The sequence below is a fragment of the Protopterus annectens genome, chromosome 2.part0 (assembly GCF_019279795.1).
Source record: "Protopterus annectens isolate FY-2018-M chromosome 2.part0, PAN1.0, whole genome shotgun sequence".
NCBI classification, from domain to species: domain Eukaryota; kingdom Metazoa; phylum Chordata; order Ceratodontiformes; family Protopteridae; genus Protopterus; species Protopterus annectens.
The window spans coordinates 715,872,776-715,889,422 of NC_056728.1; the positions used below are offsets into that span (position 1 = coordinate 715,872,776).

The window sequence follows — 16,647 nt, forward strand, 5'->3', positions numbered from 1 at the left end:
CTTCACTGGTTACTGTAGCTTATTTCCCTTCACTGGTTAGTGTAGCTCATCTGCCTTCACTGGTTACTGTAGCTCATCTGTCTTCACTGGTTACTGTAGCTCATCTGCCTTCACTGGTTACTGTAGCTTATCTCCCTTCACTGGTTAGTGTAGCTCGTCTGCCTTCACTGGTTACTGCAGCTCATCTGCCTTCACTGGTTACTGTAGCTTATCTGCCTTCACTGGTTACTGCAGCTCATCTGCCTTCACTGGTTACTGCAGCTCATCTGCCTTCACTGGTTACTGTAGCTCATCTGCCTTCACTGGTTAGTGTATCTCATCTGCCTTCACTGGTTACTGTAGCTCATCTTCCTTCACTGGTTACTGTAGCTCATCTGCCTTCACTGGTTACTGTAGCTCATCTGCCTTCACTGATTAGTGTCTATCTTCACTGATTAGTGTATCTCATATGCCTTCACTGGTTACTGCAGCTCATCTGCCTTCACTAGTTAGTGTATCTCATCTGTCTTCACTGGTTACTGTAGCTCATCTGCCTTCACTGGTTAGTGTATCTCATCTGCCTTCACTGGTTACTGTAGCTCATCTGACTTCACTGGTTACTGTAGCTCATCTGCCTTCACTGGTTAGTGTATCTCATCTGCCTTCACTGGTTACTGTAGCTCATCTGCCTTCACTGGTTACTGTAGCTCATCTGCCTTCACTGATTAGTGTAGCTCATCTGCCTTCACTGGTTACTGCTGCTCATCTGCCTTCCCTGGTTAGTGTATCTCATCTGTCTTCACTGGTTACTGTAGCTCATCTGCTTTCACTGGTTACTGTAGCTCATCTGCCTTCACTGATTAGTGTAGCTCATCTGCCTTCACTGGTTACTGCAGCTCATCTGCCATCACTGATTAGTGTATCTCATCTGCCTTCACTGGTTACTGTAGCTTATCTGCCTTCACTGTTTAATGCGGCTCATCTGGCTTCACTTGTTACTGTAGCTCATCTGCTTTCACTGGTTACTGTAGCTCATCTGCCTTCACTGATTAGTGTAGCTCATCTGCCTTCACTGGTTACTGCAGCTCATCTGCCTTCACTGGTTAGTGTACCTCATCTGCCTTCACTGGTTACTGTAGCTTTTCTGCCTTCACTGGTTACTGCAGCTCATCTGCCTTCACTGGTTACTGTAGCTCATCTGCCTTCACTGGTTAGTGTATCTCATCTGCCTTCACTGGTTACTGTAGCTTATCTGTCTTCACTGGTTACTGTAGCTCATCTGCCTTCACTGGTTACTGCAGCTCATCTGCCTTCACTGGTTACTGTAGCTTATTTCCCTTCACTGGTTAGTGTAGTTCATCTGTCTTCACTGGTTACTGCAGCTCATCTGTCTTCACTGGTTACTGTAGCTCATCTGCCTTCACTGGTTACTGCAGCTTATCTGCCTTCACTGGTTCCTGTAGCTCATCTGCCCTCACTGATTAGTGTATCTCATATTCCTTCACTTGTTACTGCAGCTCATCTGTCTTCACTGGTTACTGTAGCTCATCTGCCTTCACTGGTTACTGTAGCTCATCTGCCTTCACTGGTTACTGTAGCTCATCTGCCTTCACTGATTAGTGTATCTCATCTGCTTCACTGGTTACTGTAGCTCATCTGCCTTCACTGGTTAGTGTAGCTCGTCTGCCTTCACTGGTTACTGCAGCTCATCTGCCTTCACTGGTTACTGTAGCTTATCTCCCTTCACTGGTTAGTGTAGCTCATCTGCCTTCACTGGTTACTGCAGCTCATCTGCCTTCACTGGTTACTGTAGCTCATCTGCCTTCACTGGTTACTGTAGCTTATCTGCCTTCTCTGGTTACTGTAGCTCATCTGCCTTCACTGGTTACTGCAGCTCATCTGCCTTCACTGGTTACTGTAGCTCATCTGCCTTCACTGGTTAGTGTATCTCATCTGCCTTCACTGGTTACTGTAGCTCATCTGCCTTCACTGGTTAGTGTATCTCATATGTCTTCACTGGTTACTGTAGCTCATCTGCCTTCACTGATTAGTGTATCTCATCTGCCTTCACTGGTTACTGTAGCTCATCTGCCTTCACTGGTTACTGCAGCTCATCTGCCATCACTGATTAGTGTATCTCATCTGCCTTCACTGGTTACTGTAGCTCATCTGTCTTCACTGGTTACTGCAGCTCATCTGCCTACACTGGTTACTGTATCTCATCTGCCTTCACTGGTTACTGCAGCTCATCTGCCTTCACTGGTTACTGTAGCTCATCTGCCTTCACTGGTTAGTGTATCGCATCTGCCTTCACTGGTTACTGTAGCTTATCTCCCTTCACTGGTTAGTGTAGCTCATCTGCCTTCACTGGTTACTGCAGCTCATCTGTCTTCACTGGTTACTGTAGCTCATCTGCCTTCACTGGTTACTGTAGCTTTTCAGCCTTCACTGGTTACTGCAGCTCATCTGCCTTCACTGGTTACTGTAGCTCATCTGCCTTCACTGATTAGTGTATCTCATCTGCCTTCACTGGTTACTGTAGCTCATCTGCCTTCACTGATTAGTGTATCTTATCTGCCTTCACTGGTTTGTGTAGCTTATCTCCCTTCACTGGTTAGTGTATCACATCTGTCTTCACTGGTTACTGTAGCTCATCTGCCTTCACTGATTAGTGTATCTCATCTGCCTTCACTGGTTACTGTAGCTTTTCTGCCTTCACTGGTTACTGCAGCTCATCTCCCTTCACTGGTTAGTGGTAGCTTATCTGTCTTCACTGGTTACTGTAGCTCATCTGCCTTCACTGGTTACTGTAGCTTATCTCCCTTCACTGGTTAGTGTAGCTCATCTGCCTTCACTGGTTACTGCAGCTCATCTGTCTTCACTGGTTACTGTAGCTCATCTGCCTTCACTGGTTACTGTAGCTTATCTCCCTTCACTGGTTAGTGTAGCTCGTCTGCCTTCACTGGTTACTGCAGCTCATCTGCCTTCACTGGTTAGTGTATCTCATCTGTCTTCACTGGTTACTGCAGCTCATCTGCCTTCACTGGTTACTGTAGCTTATCTCCCTTCACTGGTTAGTGTAGCTCATCTGCCTTCACTGGTTACTGCAGCTCATCTGCCATCACTGATTAGTGTATCTCATCTGCCTTCACTGGTTACTGTAGCTTTTCTGCCTTCACTGGTTACTGCAGCTCATCTGCCTTCACTGGTTACTGCAGCTCATCTGCCTTCACTGGTTAGTGTATCTCATCTGCCTTCACTGGTTACTGTAGCTCATCTGCCTTCACTGGTTACTGCAGCTCATCTGCCTTCCCTGGTTAGTGTATCTCATCTGTCTTCACTGGTTACTGTAGCTCATTTGCCTTCACTGGTTACTGTAGCTCATCTGCCTTCACTGATTAGTGTATCTCATATGCCTTCACTGGTTACTGCAGCTCATCTGCCTTCCCTGGTTAGTGTATCTCATCTGTCTTCACTGGTTACTGTAGCTCATTTGCCTTCACTGGTTACTGTAGCTCATCTGCCTTCACTGGTTAGTGTATCTCATCTGCCTTCACTGGTTACTGTAGCTCATCTGCCTTCACTGATTAGTGTTTCTCATCTGTAGCTCATATGCCTTCACTGGTTACTGTAGCTCATCTGCCTTCACTGGTTACTGTAGCTCATCTGCCTTCACTGGTTAGTGTATCTCATCTGCCTTCACTGGTTACTGCAGCTCATCTGCCTTCACTGGTTAGTGTATCTCATCTGCCTTCACTGGTTACTGTAGCTCTGCCTTCACTGGTTACTGCAGCTCATCTGCCTTCACTGGTTACTGCAGCTCATCTGCCTTCACTGGTTACTGTAGCTCATCTGCCTTCACTGATTAGTGTATCTCATCTGCCTTCACTGGTTACTGTAGCTCATCTGCCTTCACTGATTAGTGTATCACATCTGTCTTCACTGGTTAGTATAGCTCATCTGCCTTCACTGGTTACTGTAGCTCATCTGTCTTCACTGGTTACTGCAGCTCATCTGCCTTCACTGGTTACTGTAGCTTATCTCCCTTCACTGGTTAGTGTAGCTCATCTGCCTTCACTGGTTACTGTAGCTCATCTGTCTTCACTGGTTACTGTAGCTCATCTGCCTTCACTGGTTACTGTAGCTTTTCTGCCTTCACTGGTTACTGCAGCTCATCTGCCTTCACTGGTTACTGTAGCTCATCTGCCTTCACTGGTTAGTGTAGCTCATCTGCCTTCACTGGTTACTGTAGCTCATCTGCCTTCACTGATTACTGTAGCTCATCTGCCTTCACTGGTTAGTGTATTTCATCTGCCTTCACTGGTTACTGTAGCTCATCTGCCTTCACTGGTTACTGCAGCTCATCTGCCTTCACTGGTTACTGTAGCTCATCTGCCTTCACTGGTCAGTGTATCACATCTGTCTTCACTGGTTACTGTAGCTCATCTGCCTTCACTGGTTACTGTAGCTCATCTGCCTTCACTGGTTACTGTAGCTCATCTGCCTTCACTGGTTACTGTAGCTCATCTGCCTTCACTGGTTACTGCAGCTCATCTGCCTTCACTGGTTACTGCAGCTCATCTGCCTTCCCTGGTTAGTGTATCTCATCTGTCTTCACTGGTTACTGTAGCTCATTTGCCTTCACTGGTTACTGTAGCTCATCTGCCTTCACTGATTAGTGTATCTCATATGCCTTCACTGGTTACTGCAGCTCATCTGCCTTCACTAGTTAGTGTATCTCATCTGTCTTCACTGGTTACTGTAGCTCATCTGCCTTCACTGGTTAGTGTATCTCATCTGCCTTCACTGGTTACTGTAGCTCATCTGCCTTCCCTGGTCAGTGTATCTCATCTGCCTTCACTGGTTACTGTAGCTCATCTGCCTTCACTGGTTACTGTAGCTCATCTGCCTTCACTGATTAGTGTAGCTCATCTGCCTTCACTGGTTACTGTAGCTTATCTCCCTTCACTGGTTACTGCAGCACATCTGCCTTCACTGGTTACTACAGCTCATCTGTCTTCACTGGTTACTGTAGCTCATCTGCCTTCACTGGTTACTGTAGCTTATCTCCCTTCACTGGTTAGTGTAGCTCATCTGCCTTCACTGGTTACTGCAGCTCATCTGCCTTCACTGGTTAGTGTTTCTCCTCTGCCTTCACTGGTTACTGGTGCTCATCTGCCTTCACTGGTTACTGTAGCTCATCTGCCTTCACTGGTTACTGTAGCTCATCTGCCTTCACTGGTTACTGTAGCTCATCTGCCTTCACTGGTTACTGCAGCTCATCTGCCTTCACTGGTTACTGTAGCTCATCTGCCTTCACTGGTTAGTGCATCTCATCTGCCTTCACTGGTTACTGCAGCACATCTGCCTTCACTGGTTAGTGTAGCTCATCTGCCTTCACTGGTTACTGTAGCTCATCTGCCTTCACTGGTTACTGTAGCTTATCTCCCTTCACTGGTTAGTGTAGCTCATCTGCCTTCACTGGTTACTGCAGCTCATCTGCCTTCACTGGTTACTGTAGCTCATCTGCCTTCACTGGTTACTGTATCTCATCTGCCTTCACTGGTTACTGCAGCTCATCTGCCTTCACTGCTTACTGCAGCTCATCTGCCATCTCTGATTAGTGTATCTCATCTGCCTTCACTGGTTACTGTAGCTCATCTGCCTTCACTGATTAGTGTATCACATCTGTCTTCACTGGTTACTGCAGCTCATCTGCCTTCACTGGTTACTGTAGCTCATCTGCCTTCACTGGTTAGTGTATCTCATCTGCCTTCACTGGTTACTGTAGCTCATCTGCCTTCACTGGTTAGTATAGCTCATCTGCCTTCACTGGTTACTGCAGCTCATCTGTCTTCACTGGTTACTGTAGCTCATCTGCCTTCACTGGTTACTGTAGCTCATCTGCCTTCACTGGTTACTGTAGCTCATCTGCCTTCACTGGTTACTGCAGCTAATCTGCCTTCCCTGGTTAGTGTATCTCATCTGTCTTCACTGGTTACTGTAGCTCATCTGCTTTCACTGGTTACTGTAGCTCATCTGCCTTCACTGATTAGTGTAGCTCATCTGCCTTCACTGGTTACTGCAGCTCATCTGCCTTCACTGGTTACTGTAGCTCATCTGCCTTCACTGGTTACTGTAGTTCATCTGCCTTCACTGGTTAGTGCATCTCATCTGCCTTCACTGGTTACTGCAGCACATCTGCCTTCACTGGTTACTACAGCTCATCTGTCATCACTGGTTACTGTAGATCATCTGCTTTCACTGTTTACTGCAGATCATCTGCCTTCACTGGTTACTGTAGCTCATCTGCCTTCACTGGTTAGTGTATCTCATCTGTCTTCACTGGTTACTGCAGCTCATCTGCCTTCACTGGTTACTGTAGCTTATCTCCCTTCACTGGTTAGTGTAGCTCATCTGCCTTCACTGGTTACTGCAGCTCATCTGCCATCACTGATTAGTGTATCTCATCTGCCTTCACTGGTTACTGTAGCTTTTCTGCCTTCACTGGTTACTGCAGCTCATCTGCCTTCACTGGTTACTGCAGCTCATCTGCCTTCACTGGTTACTGTAGCTCATCTGCCTTCACTGGTTAGTGTATCTCATCTGCCTTCACTGGTTACTGTAGCTCATCTGCCTTCACTCGTTACTGCAGCTCATCTGCCTTCCCTGGTTAGTGTATCTCATCTGTCTTCACTGGTTACTGTAGCTCATCTGCCTTCACTGGTTAGTGTAGCTTATCTCCCTTCACTGGTTAGTGTAGCTCATCTGCCTTCACTGGTTACTGTAGCTCATCTGCCTTCACTGATTAGTGTATCTCATATTCCTTCACTGGTTACTGCAGCTCATCTGTCTTCACTGGTTACTGTAGCTCATCTGCCTTCACTGGTTACTGTAGCTTTTCAGCCTTCACTGGTTACTGCAGCTCATCTGCCTTCACTGGTTACTGTAGCTCATCTGCCTTCACTGATTAGTGTATCTTATCTGCCTTCACTGGTTTGTGTAGCTTATCTCCCTTCACTGGTTAGTGTATCACATCTGTCTTCACTGGTTACTGTAGCTCATCTGCCTTCACTGATTAGTGTATCTCATCTGCCTTCACTGGTTACTGTAGCTCATCTGCCTTCACTGGTTATTTGTAGCTTATCTGCCTTCACTGGTTAGTGTAGCTTATCTCCCTTCACTGGTTAGTGGTAGCTTATCTGTCTTCACTGGTTACTGTAGCTCATCTGCCTTCACTGGTTACTGTAGCTTATCTCCCTTCACTGGTTAGTATAGCTCATCTGCCTTCACTGGTTACTGCAGCTCATCTGTCTTCACTGGTTACTGTAGCTCATCTGCCTTCACTGGTTACTGTAGCTTATCTCCCTTCACTGGTTAGTGTAGCTCGTCTGCCTTCACTGGTTACTGCAGCTCATCTGCCTTCACTGGTTAGTGTATCTCATCTGTCTTCACTGGTTACTGCAGCTCATCTGCCTTCACTGGTTACTGTAGCTTATCTCCCTTCACTGGTTAGTGTAGCTCATCTGCCTTCACTGGTTACTGCAGATCATCTGCCATCACTGATTAGTGTATCTCATCTGCCTTCACTGGTTACTGTAGCTCATCTGCCTTCACTGGTTACTGCAGCTCATCTGCCTTCACTGGTTACTGTAGCTCATCTGCCTTCACTGGTTAGTGTATCTCATCTGCCTTCACTGGTTACTGTAGCTCATCTGCCTTCACTGATTAGTGTATCTCATATGCCTTCACTGGTTACTGCAGCTCATCTGCCTTCACTGGTTAGTGTATCACATCTGTCTTCACTGATTAGTGTATCTCATATGCCTTCACTGGTTACTGCAGCTCATCTGCCTTCCCTGGTTAGTGTATCTCATCTGTCTTCACTGGTTACTGTAGCTCATCTGCCTTCACTGATTACTGTAGCTCATCTGCCTTCACTGATTAGTGTATCTCATATGCCTTCACTGGTTACTGCAGCTCATCTGCCTAAACTGGTTAGTGTATCTCATCTGTCTTCACTGGTTACTGTAGCTCATCTGCCTTCACTGGTTACTGTAGCTCATCTGCCTTCACTGGTTAGTGTATCGCATCTGCCTTCACTGGTTACTGCAGCTCATCTGTCTTCACTGGTTACTGTAACTCATCTGCCTTCACTGGTTACTGTAGCTTTTCAGCCTTCACTGGTTACTGCAGCTCATCTGCCTTCACTGGTTACTGTAGCTCATCTGCCTTCACTGATTAGTGTATCTCATCTGCCTTCACTGGTTACTGTAGCTCATCTGCCTTCACTGATTAGTGTATCTTATCTGCCTTCACTGGTTTGTGTAGCTTATCTCCCTTCACTGATTAGTGTATCACATCTGTCTTCACTGGTTACTGTAGCTCATCTGCCTTCACTGATTAGTGTATCTTATCTGCCTTCACTGGTTTGTGTAGCGTATCTCCCTTTACTGGTTAGTGTATCTCATCTGTCTTCACTGGTTACTGTATCTCATCTGTCTTCACTGGTTACTGTAGCTCATCTGCCTTCACTGGTTATTTGTAGCTTATCTGCCTTCACTGGTTAGTGTAGCTTATCTCCCTTCACTGGTTAGTGGTAGCTTATCTGTCTTCACTGGTTACTGTAGCTCATCTGCCTTCACTGGTTACTGTAGCTTATCTCCCTTCACTGGTTAGTGTAGCTCATCTGCCTTCACTGGTTACTGCCGCTCATCTGTCTTCACTGGTTACTGTAGTTCATCTGCCTTCACTGGTTACTGTAGCTTATCTCCCTTCACTGGTTAGTGTAGCTCATCTGCCTTCACTGGTTACTGCAGCTCATCTGCCTTTACTGGTTAGTGTATCTCATCTGTCTTCACTGGTTACTGTAGCTTATCTGCCTTCACTGGTTACTGTAGCTTATCTCCCTTCACTGGTTAGTGTAGCTCATCTGCCTTCACTGGTTACTGCAGCTCATCTGCCATCACTGATTAGTGTATCTCATCTGCCTTCACTGGTTACTGTAGCTTTTCTGCCTTCACTGGTTACTGCAGCTCATCTGCCTTCACTGGTTACTGCAGCTCATCTGCCTTCACTGGTTACTGTAGCTCATCTGCCTTCACTGGTTAGTGTATCTCATCTGCCTTCACTGGTTACTGTAGCTCATCTGCCTTCACTGATTAGTGTATCTCATATGCCTTCACTGGTTACTGCAGCTCATCTGCCTTCCCTGGTTAGTGTATCTCATCTGTCTTCACTGGTTACTGTAGCTCATCTGCCTTCACTGGTTACTGTAGCTCATCTGCCTTCACTGATTAGTGTATCTCATATGCCTTCACTGGTTACTGCAGCTCATCTGCCTTCACTAGTTAGTGTATCTCATCTGTCTTCACTGGTTACTGTAGCTCATCTGCCTTCACTGGTTACTGTAGCTCATCTGCCTTCACTGATTAGTGTAGCTCATCTGCCTTCACTGGTTACTGCAGCTCATCTGCCTTCACTGGTTAGTGTAGCTCATCTGTCTTCACTGGTTACTGTAGCTCATCTGCCTTCACTGGTTACTGTAGCTCATCTGCCTTCACTGGTTACTGTAGCTCATCTGCCTTCACTGATTAGTGTATCTCATCTGCCTTCACTGGTTACTGTAGCTCATCTGCCTTCACTGGTTACTGCAGCTCATCTGCCATCACTGGTTACTGTAGCTCATCTGCCTTCACTGGTTACTGCAGCTCATCTGCCTTCACTGGTTACTGTAGCTCATCTGCCTTCACTGGTTAGTGTATCTCATCTGCCTTCACTGGTTACTGCAGCTCATCTGCCTTCACTGGTTACTGCAGCTCATCTGCCTTCACTGGTTACTGTAGCTCATCTGCCTTCACTGGTTAGTGTATCACATCTGTCTTCACTGGTTACTGCAGCTCATCTGTCTTCACTGGTTACTGTAGCTCATCTGCCTTCACTGGTTACTGTAGCTTTTCTGCCTTCACTGGTTACTGCAGCTCATCTGCCTTCACTGGTTACTGTAGCTCATCTGCCTTCACTGGTTAGTGTATCTCATTTGCCTTCACTGGTTACTGTAGCTTATCTCCCTTCACTGGTTAGTGTAGTTCATCTGCCTTCACTGGTTACTGCAGCTCATCTGTCTTCACTGGTTACTGTAGCTCATCTGCCTTCACTGGTTACTGTAGCTTTTCAGCCTTCACTGGTTACTGCAGCTCATCTGGCTTCACAGGTTCCTGTAGCTCATCTGCCTTCACTGATTAGTGTATCTCATCTGACTTCACTGGTTACTGTAGCTCATCTGTCTTCACTGGTTACTGTAGCTCATCTGCCTTCACTGGTTACTGTAGCTTTTCTGCCTTCACTGGTTACTGCAGCTCATCTGCCTTCACTGGTTACTGCAGCTCATCTGCCTTCACTGGTTACTGTAGCTCATCTGCCTTCACTGGTTAGTGTATCTCATCTGCCTTCACTGGTTACTGTAGCTCATCTGCCTTCACTGATTAGTGTATCTCATATGCCTTCACTGGTTACTGCAGCTCATCTGCCTTCCCTGGTTAGTGTATCTCATCTGTCTTCACTGGTTACTGTAGCTCATCTGCCTTCACTGGTTACTGTAGCTCATCTGCCTTCACTGATTAGTGTATCTCATATGCCTTCACTGGTTACTGCAGCTCATTTGCCTTCACTGGTTAGTGTATCTCATCTGTCTTCACTGGTTACTGTAGCTCATCTGCCTTCACTGGTTAGTGTATCTCATCTGCCTTCACTGGTTACTGCTGCTCATCTGCCTTCCCTGGTTAGTTTATCTCATCTGTCTTCACTGGTTACTGTAGCTCATCTGCCTTCACTGGTTACTGTAGCTCATCTGCCTTCACTGATTAGTGTATCTCACAAGCCTTCACTGGTTACTGCAGCTCATCTGCCTTCACTGGTTAGTGTATCTCATCTGTTTTCACTGGTTACTGTAGCTCATCTGCCTTCACTGGTTACTGCAGCTAATCTGTCTTCACCAGTTATTGTAGCTCATCTGCCTTCACTGATTAGTGTATTTCATCTGCCTTCACTGGTTACTGTAGTCCATCTGCCTTCACTGGTTATTGTGCCTCTTCTGCCTTCACTGGTTACTGTAGCTCATCTGCTTTCACTGTTTACTGCAGATCATCTGCCTTCACTGGTTACTGTAGCTCATCTGCCTTCACTAGTTGGCAGTGTTAAGCCAGGGTGAGCAATCACTGACACAGGAATGGGGCTCATTGAAGAAGGAGTTTGCAGGGTTACTGCTGCACTATATTGATGATGGGGAGTATGCCAATCTCTCCAAGGTGATTTCAGTGAATGCAAAGAAACCAAAGCCAGTTCTCTGAAACCGCCTTTGACAAAAGTGGAGATTGCCTTTTTCTCCACTGTTGTGCAACCTTGGAGTTAGTATATATAATTGTGTGTGTGTGTGGGGGGGATGTCTTTCTTCAAAAAAAAAGTTTTTTCAATGTTCATTGAAGTTGTTTTCGGAAACTAGTTTTGGTTTATTTGCTTTCATGAAAACCACCTATGATGGATCAACATGAGTCCAGTGTCACAGATGTGGTGCTCTTGTTTGGTAGTATGGGAGACAGGTATGAGTAGCTGGTAAAATGAATTGATGTCTACTGGGAGTTCATAGAAATGGGATATTCATTTCTGTAACATCTATGCCATTCTGAGATCTTGTCCAGGGTTGACTCACTAGGAATAGCGTAATAATATGCTTAATTATATAATGTGAGGAGAGTTTACAAATAAGTGTAATATAAATATGGAGATGGCAAAATATTTGGTCAGCTGATGAGAAACTGGTGAAACAATCAAAAGAAATCATTGGCCAACTTTGGTCAAATGGGTAATTGATCCTAAAAGTGAGCTTTATTCCACAAAGAGAATTGGTGTCACACTTTAATTCAAATTTATATGGCTGCAAGGGTCAAGTAACTTAATAAGTGTATAACTACTTAAGAGAGAGAGAGAGAGTTAATGTAAAGATGACCCAAGAAGTCTGAGATAAGTTAATCATAGTTGCTAGAAATGGAATCAAATCTGCCAAATGCAGAACGGTTTGCAATGTCTTTCCAGTTACTTTTATACACCATCTACATTAGCCCAGAATTATCCCACTGCCAGTTCAATATGCTGGGTGTCTGAGGAAGGGGCACTGGGTGGCAGTTAAAATATTTTTGAGCATGTCCAGCTCTGAATAACTACTGATCTCAGCTAAAGGTGCGATAACTTAGTAGCTTATTAATTGTCATGATAATACTGGATGGCAAACATAAATAAGTAAATAAATAACATACAGATTGAAGCAAATGGTCACTTACTGTAAAAGAGTTAATAAACTTTACTGGAGAAATTTATGACTTAGAAATAGCAATAAAAAATGTTAAACTGAGGGGTCACTAGAGTTAAAATTGTTGCAACAATAATTAACAGGTTGTAAGAACTTGAGACTGTAATGCTCAAATGATATTTCCGGTGTTGTCCATGTTAATGTCATTACTATATTTATTGATTACTCTTGGGTGCACGCATAGCTGTAAATATTTTAATAAAAAAATCTGCTATTAAAAAAATAAAATAATCTAATGACAGGCTCACATAGTTGTGGTTAGATTCACATTGAAGTAATACAAAATAAGTTTCCCATTCGTATTAAAAATATGACACGATGTTCTAACACTTGGAACATGCTTCAGTGAAACTATGTGAATGCAAATAAAAAATAAAAACAGTTATGTATTTGTTTTATTGTTTATTTTCTGGTTGGTTGGTTGATTGTGTTTATGCCAGTGTCACTAATCTTCATATTTACTTGTCACATTCCCCAGTGGCAGTTCATTCTCTTACTCATCTGATCTTTGCCACAATGTTGCACCCTGAACAGTGGGCCCAATGACACTTAAGTTCAGATGTAATACTGTTAGGTATTGGCAGCTAAATGAGATATTCAGATGTGGGGGAGAACCCAGCAAACCCATCATACTGTATTGTTTTCCTCCATGCAGCTTTATGTCCCAAGAATAGATACATACGTCATGATGCAGATGGCAACATAAATCTTTCCATGTGGGTCTATCTTGATTTTTAGGTATGACTATACTTTTTTCAGTAAGCAGGTGATTGGAGGATTTCCACAACCTCCCTTGGATTTTTCTGTTAGAGTGATTCAGCATCCTACCCCAAGATTATAGAACTGACCTGTGGCAATACCACCATTTTTCTGATGCTAACCACCTGAAACTTCAAATGCTAGCCACAACTGCATAAGGAAGTTAAGGAAATACCTTGCATTAATACCATCAAGCCAGCATATCTTTCCTTCCCTTTTATCAGCTAACAGTATAACCTGCTATAGCTCATATTGCTCTTTATGTTTTTTTAGCATATAGAAAATAAGTGAAGTTATCTGACATTTGTGTCTTTACTTTGTTAGGGCACCAAGACTTCTACCAAACGAGATGTCTACCATGGTGGCAGTGAAGATGCTAAAAGAAGAAGCTTCTGCTGATATGCAGGCTGATTTCCAAAGAGAGGCTGCACTAATGGCAGAATTTGATCATCCAAACATTGTCAAACTGTTAGGTAAAGCAAATCAGTTTTAATGTTCGTTTGTCTAGAAATAACAACCTCATTGTTATATATTGCATATATAAAATGTAAACATCTTAAATGATTTAGCTGCATCAGTAATAATGCCAAAGTAAAACAGAAGCAGCAGCAGCCAGAACAGCATAAGCAGATCAGTAGCTCAAGGATCTTCTAGATTCACTTTGCAGACAAAACAGAATTAGCAGTGATTGAGTGAGATGAAATGCAACTTAGAATAAATACTTGTAACATGTACCTGTGGAATGTTTACTATTAACAACTGTAAATGTAGGCTTAACCATTTTAGAGTAAAGATATTACAGTTGTCATCCCTTGCCCAGGATGAAGCAGACATGCTATATTATTCAGGACCCACTGGCGTGGCTTATCCTTCAGTGCACCATTTGAAAGACAAGCAAATCCGAGGAGCAGTACTATAGTTGTAGCTGGTCATGACTCTGAGGTCAAATTCCCATATATGGAATTGTCTGTCCCTTTAATCACTAATAAAGTTTCTTGATGAACAAAGCCTTAATTTAAAGGACTGGGATTCTTCTGTCTTTGCAAAAAGGTTTCCCCTTTCTAACCTTATCTTAATCTTGTGGATGTTAGAAAGGGGAACACTTTTCTTGCCTGTAGTTTGAAAATTCTGTATAATGGCACTGACAGTGTGTTTGCAGTGGTTTGTATGAAGATACTGTCTGAGCAAAACACAGCACATGCAACTCTGGAAAACGCTGCAGCCTTGCAGAATATACTGGCACAAAATAAATGACAACTCAAATGTTGGATGATACTTCATGACATTGTCTGGGTTAGAGGAGATGTACCCTTTGATTTCTTGATAGGAAAGTAATTCCTCTAAATCCTGCAGAGTTCTTCTGGGACATGAGCCACCTCCTTTCTCAGTCCTGGCAGATCTCAACAGATAATGCAACACCATATGCTCCAGTTCATTTCCATTATGACTACTGTAGACTGTTGGGTGTAGGGGGGTGGCTAATGCTATTTAGCCACTTGCTTGTCCCTGGAAATATCCATGGCTCTCATTTTGCTAGGTCAAGTAAAATTTTTCTCTAGGAGGAAAAAGTGACTGCCATAAAAATGCATTCATGCCTCTAGCAGTATTTATGGTGCAAATAAGTTCTGCAAAGATGTGAGGATGAGGTGAATGTTTGTTTGTGGGAGTGTCTGTCTGTAGAATTCTGAATGCATTTGAATGAATGAATGTGTGTGTGTGTGTGTGTGTGTGTGTGTGTGTGTGTGTGTGTGTGTGTGTGTGTGTGGACATGTGCATCAGTTCTTGAATATATGTATCTCAGTGTGTATGTATGTGTGTGTGTGCACGCACATATGAGTGAGAAGAATGCCTTTACTAACAGAATACATATGGTGCTAGAGAGAAAACTAGCATGGTGAGGTCTGATAGCACATTATTCAATTCATAGTAATAAGCCAATAACAAGTTTCCAGCTATAACTGTCTGTGAATCACATTTTCTCATCACCGTATTAAATGACCAACCCTCATTGTGTGAGTGATGTAGCAGTACCATCTGAAGAGTGTACACTTTAACAGTGGAATAGCCCAAACAAACTCTGTTGAGCTGTGGTTGTGTGTACCACTGTATATTTTTTACTTGTCCCCTTCTGAAGAGATCAACATGGCATTAAATAAAAGATTGCTAATGCTAAACCAGTTATTACATAATAAGTGATACAGATGCGTGGTTAACATAACTGCCGGAGTTTTTGCAGATCAGTTTTGTGCTGTTTATTCACATTGATTTAGATTTCCCAGAATTAATTGCATGATACAAAAAGGGCGTGTTGTACCACTTGTGCCTTAAAATATTGTAAACTTCAGTGTGCTTTAATATGAATGGTTTTAAGTTGTAATTATGACTCTTTATTTCACAACACTCCGCTGTAATAAGTTGACTAGAACATTCATACCCAGTCTGTAAAAATTAAAATGCCATGATATTTTTATATATCAGCCTCTTAACCTGATATTTGTTTATTTTTGTATTTTCTGTATACCCAATAAAATGCTGTTAATCACAGCAACAGAATCAGTTCATATGGAGTTCAAAAATAAAATAGATTTTGTGTTACAGTATATTGGGTTATGCATTCATTCAAAATGCAAACTGTTGCCCAGCATTATGCTATGGTTATCTCAGTAAGATACATAATGAGCTTGGAAGTAATTATACTGCAATGCATTTTTTCATTATCAGTAGCATAGGCTTACTTAACAAAAGTATTTGCAAAGACATACGTCTGGACCATTTCTCCATTGGCCTCCACTAAAATGGGCTCTGTCCCATTCAAACTTTCCCAGTAAACAAATGTTAAATGAATAAATAAATAAAATTATGTTTATCTGTAGTTAAAACAACATAATTTAAAAAGAATATTATAATGTAAAATGTAGAGTAACAGAAGTTAAAAAAAAATCTCATCCTCTTTACTTCATGTATACCAGGTTGGAAAACCTTTAACAAAGGAATCGGAGCAAACATGATCCCTGGGATTTAATAAACTCCATGCAGGAATAGCACTATTCCTACATTGAGTGGTTTGTGTCCATATAGCACAGCAGTGCGCCTTGCATATTCATGAAGGCGTGCTGCTGTTCAACCTACACGGACACAAACCATGAACGAGTGCAGGGGGCATGTTTAAGTAGTGCACAGATATTGAACACGTCCCCTGCACTCAGAAAGTGCCGTACGGCACTTTCTAATAGGATCTGGCAAATTATTAGAGAATTACTTTAATATTATGCTAGTATTTCAGTGTCAGTGGACACTGAAATGAAATAAATTATCATTTCAGTGTCCGTGGATGACAATGAAATATCCACGGCATCAGGAAAGCAGTGCAGGGGGTGTGTGACAGGTTCTATGACACACCCCCTGCATTGTAAAAGTGCCATACGACACCTACACAACCTGCAAAAGCAGCAAATGTGTACAAATGCAAAAATAATGAGGGATAAATCCTGAAAAGGGACACATCATACATATCGCCCTCACAAATTTAAAAAGTTGATAGAAAA

At 43.3% G+C, this 16,647-nt stretch overlaps 1 protein-coding gene across 1 annotated transcript in view; it reads left to right on the forward strand.

Moving 5' to 3' along the window:
* MUSK (muscle associated receptor tyrosine kinase) overlaps positions 1-16,647 on the forward strand; it is a 1,728,668-nt gene that overhangs the window by 1,678,852 nt on the left and 33,169 nt on the right. The window contains exon 16 of the mRNA XM_044061034.1: positions 13,427-13,575. Coding sequence (XP_043916969.1) covers positions 13,427-13,575 — 149 coding nt within the window. The remainder of the gene's footprint in view (positions 1-13,426; positions 13,576-16,647) is intronic.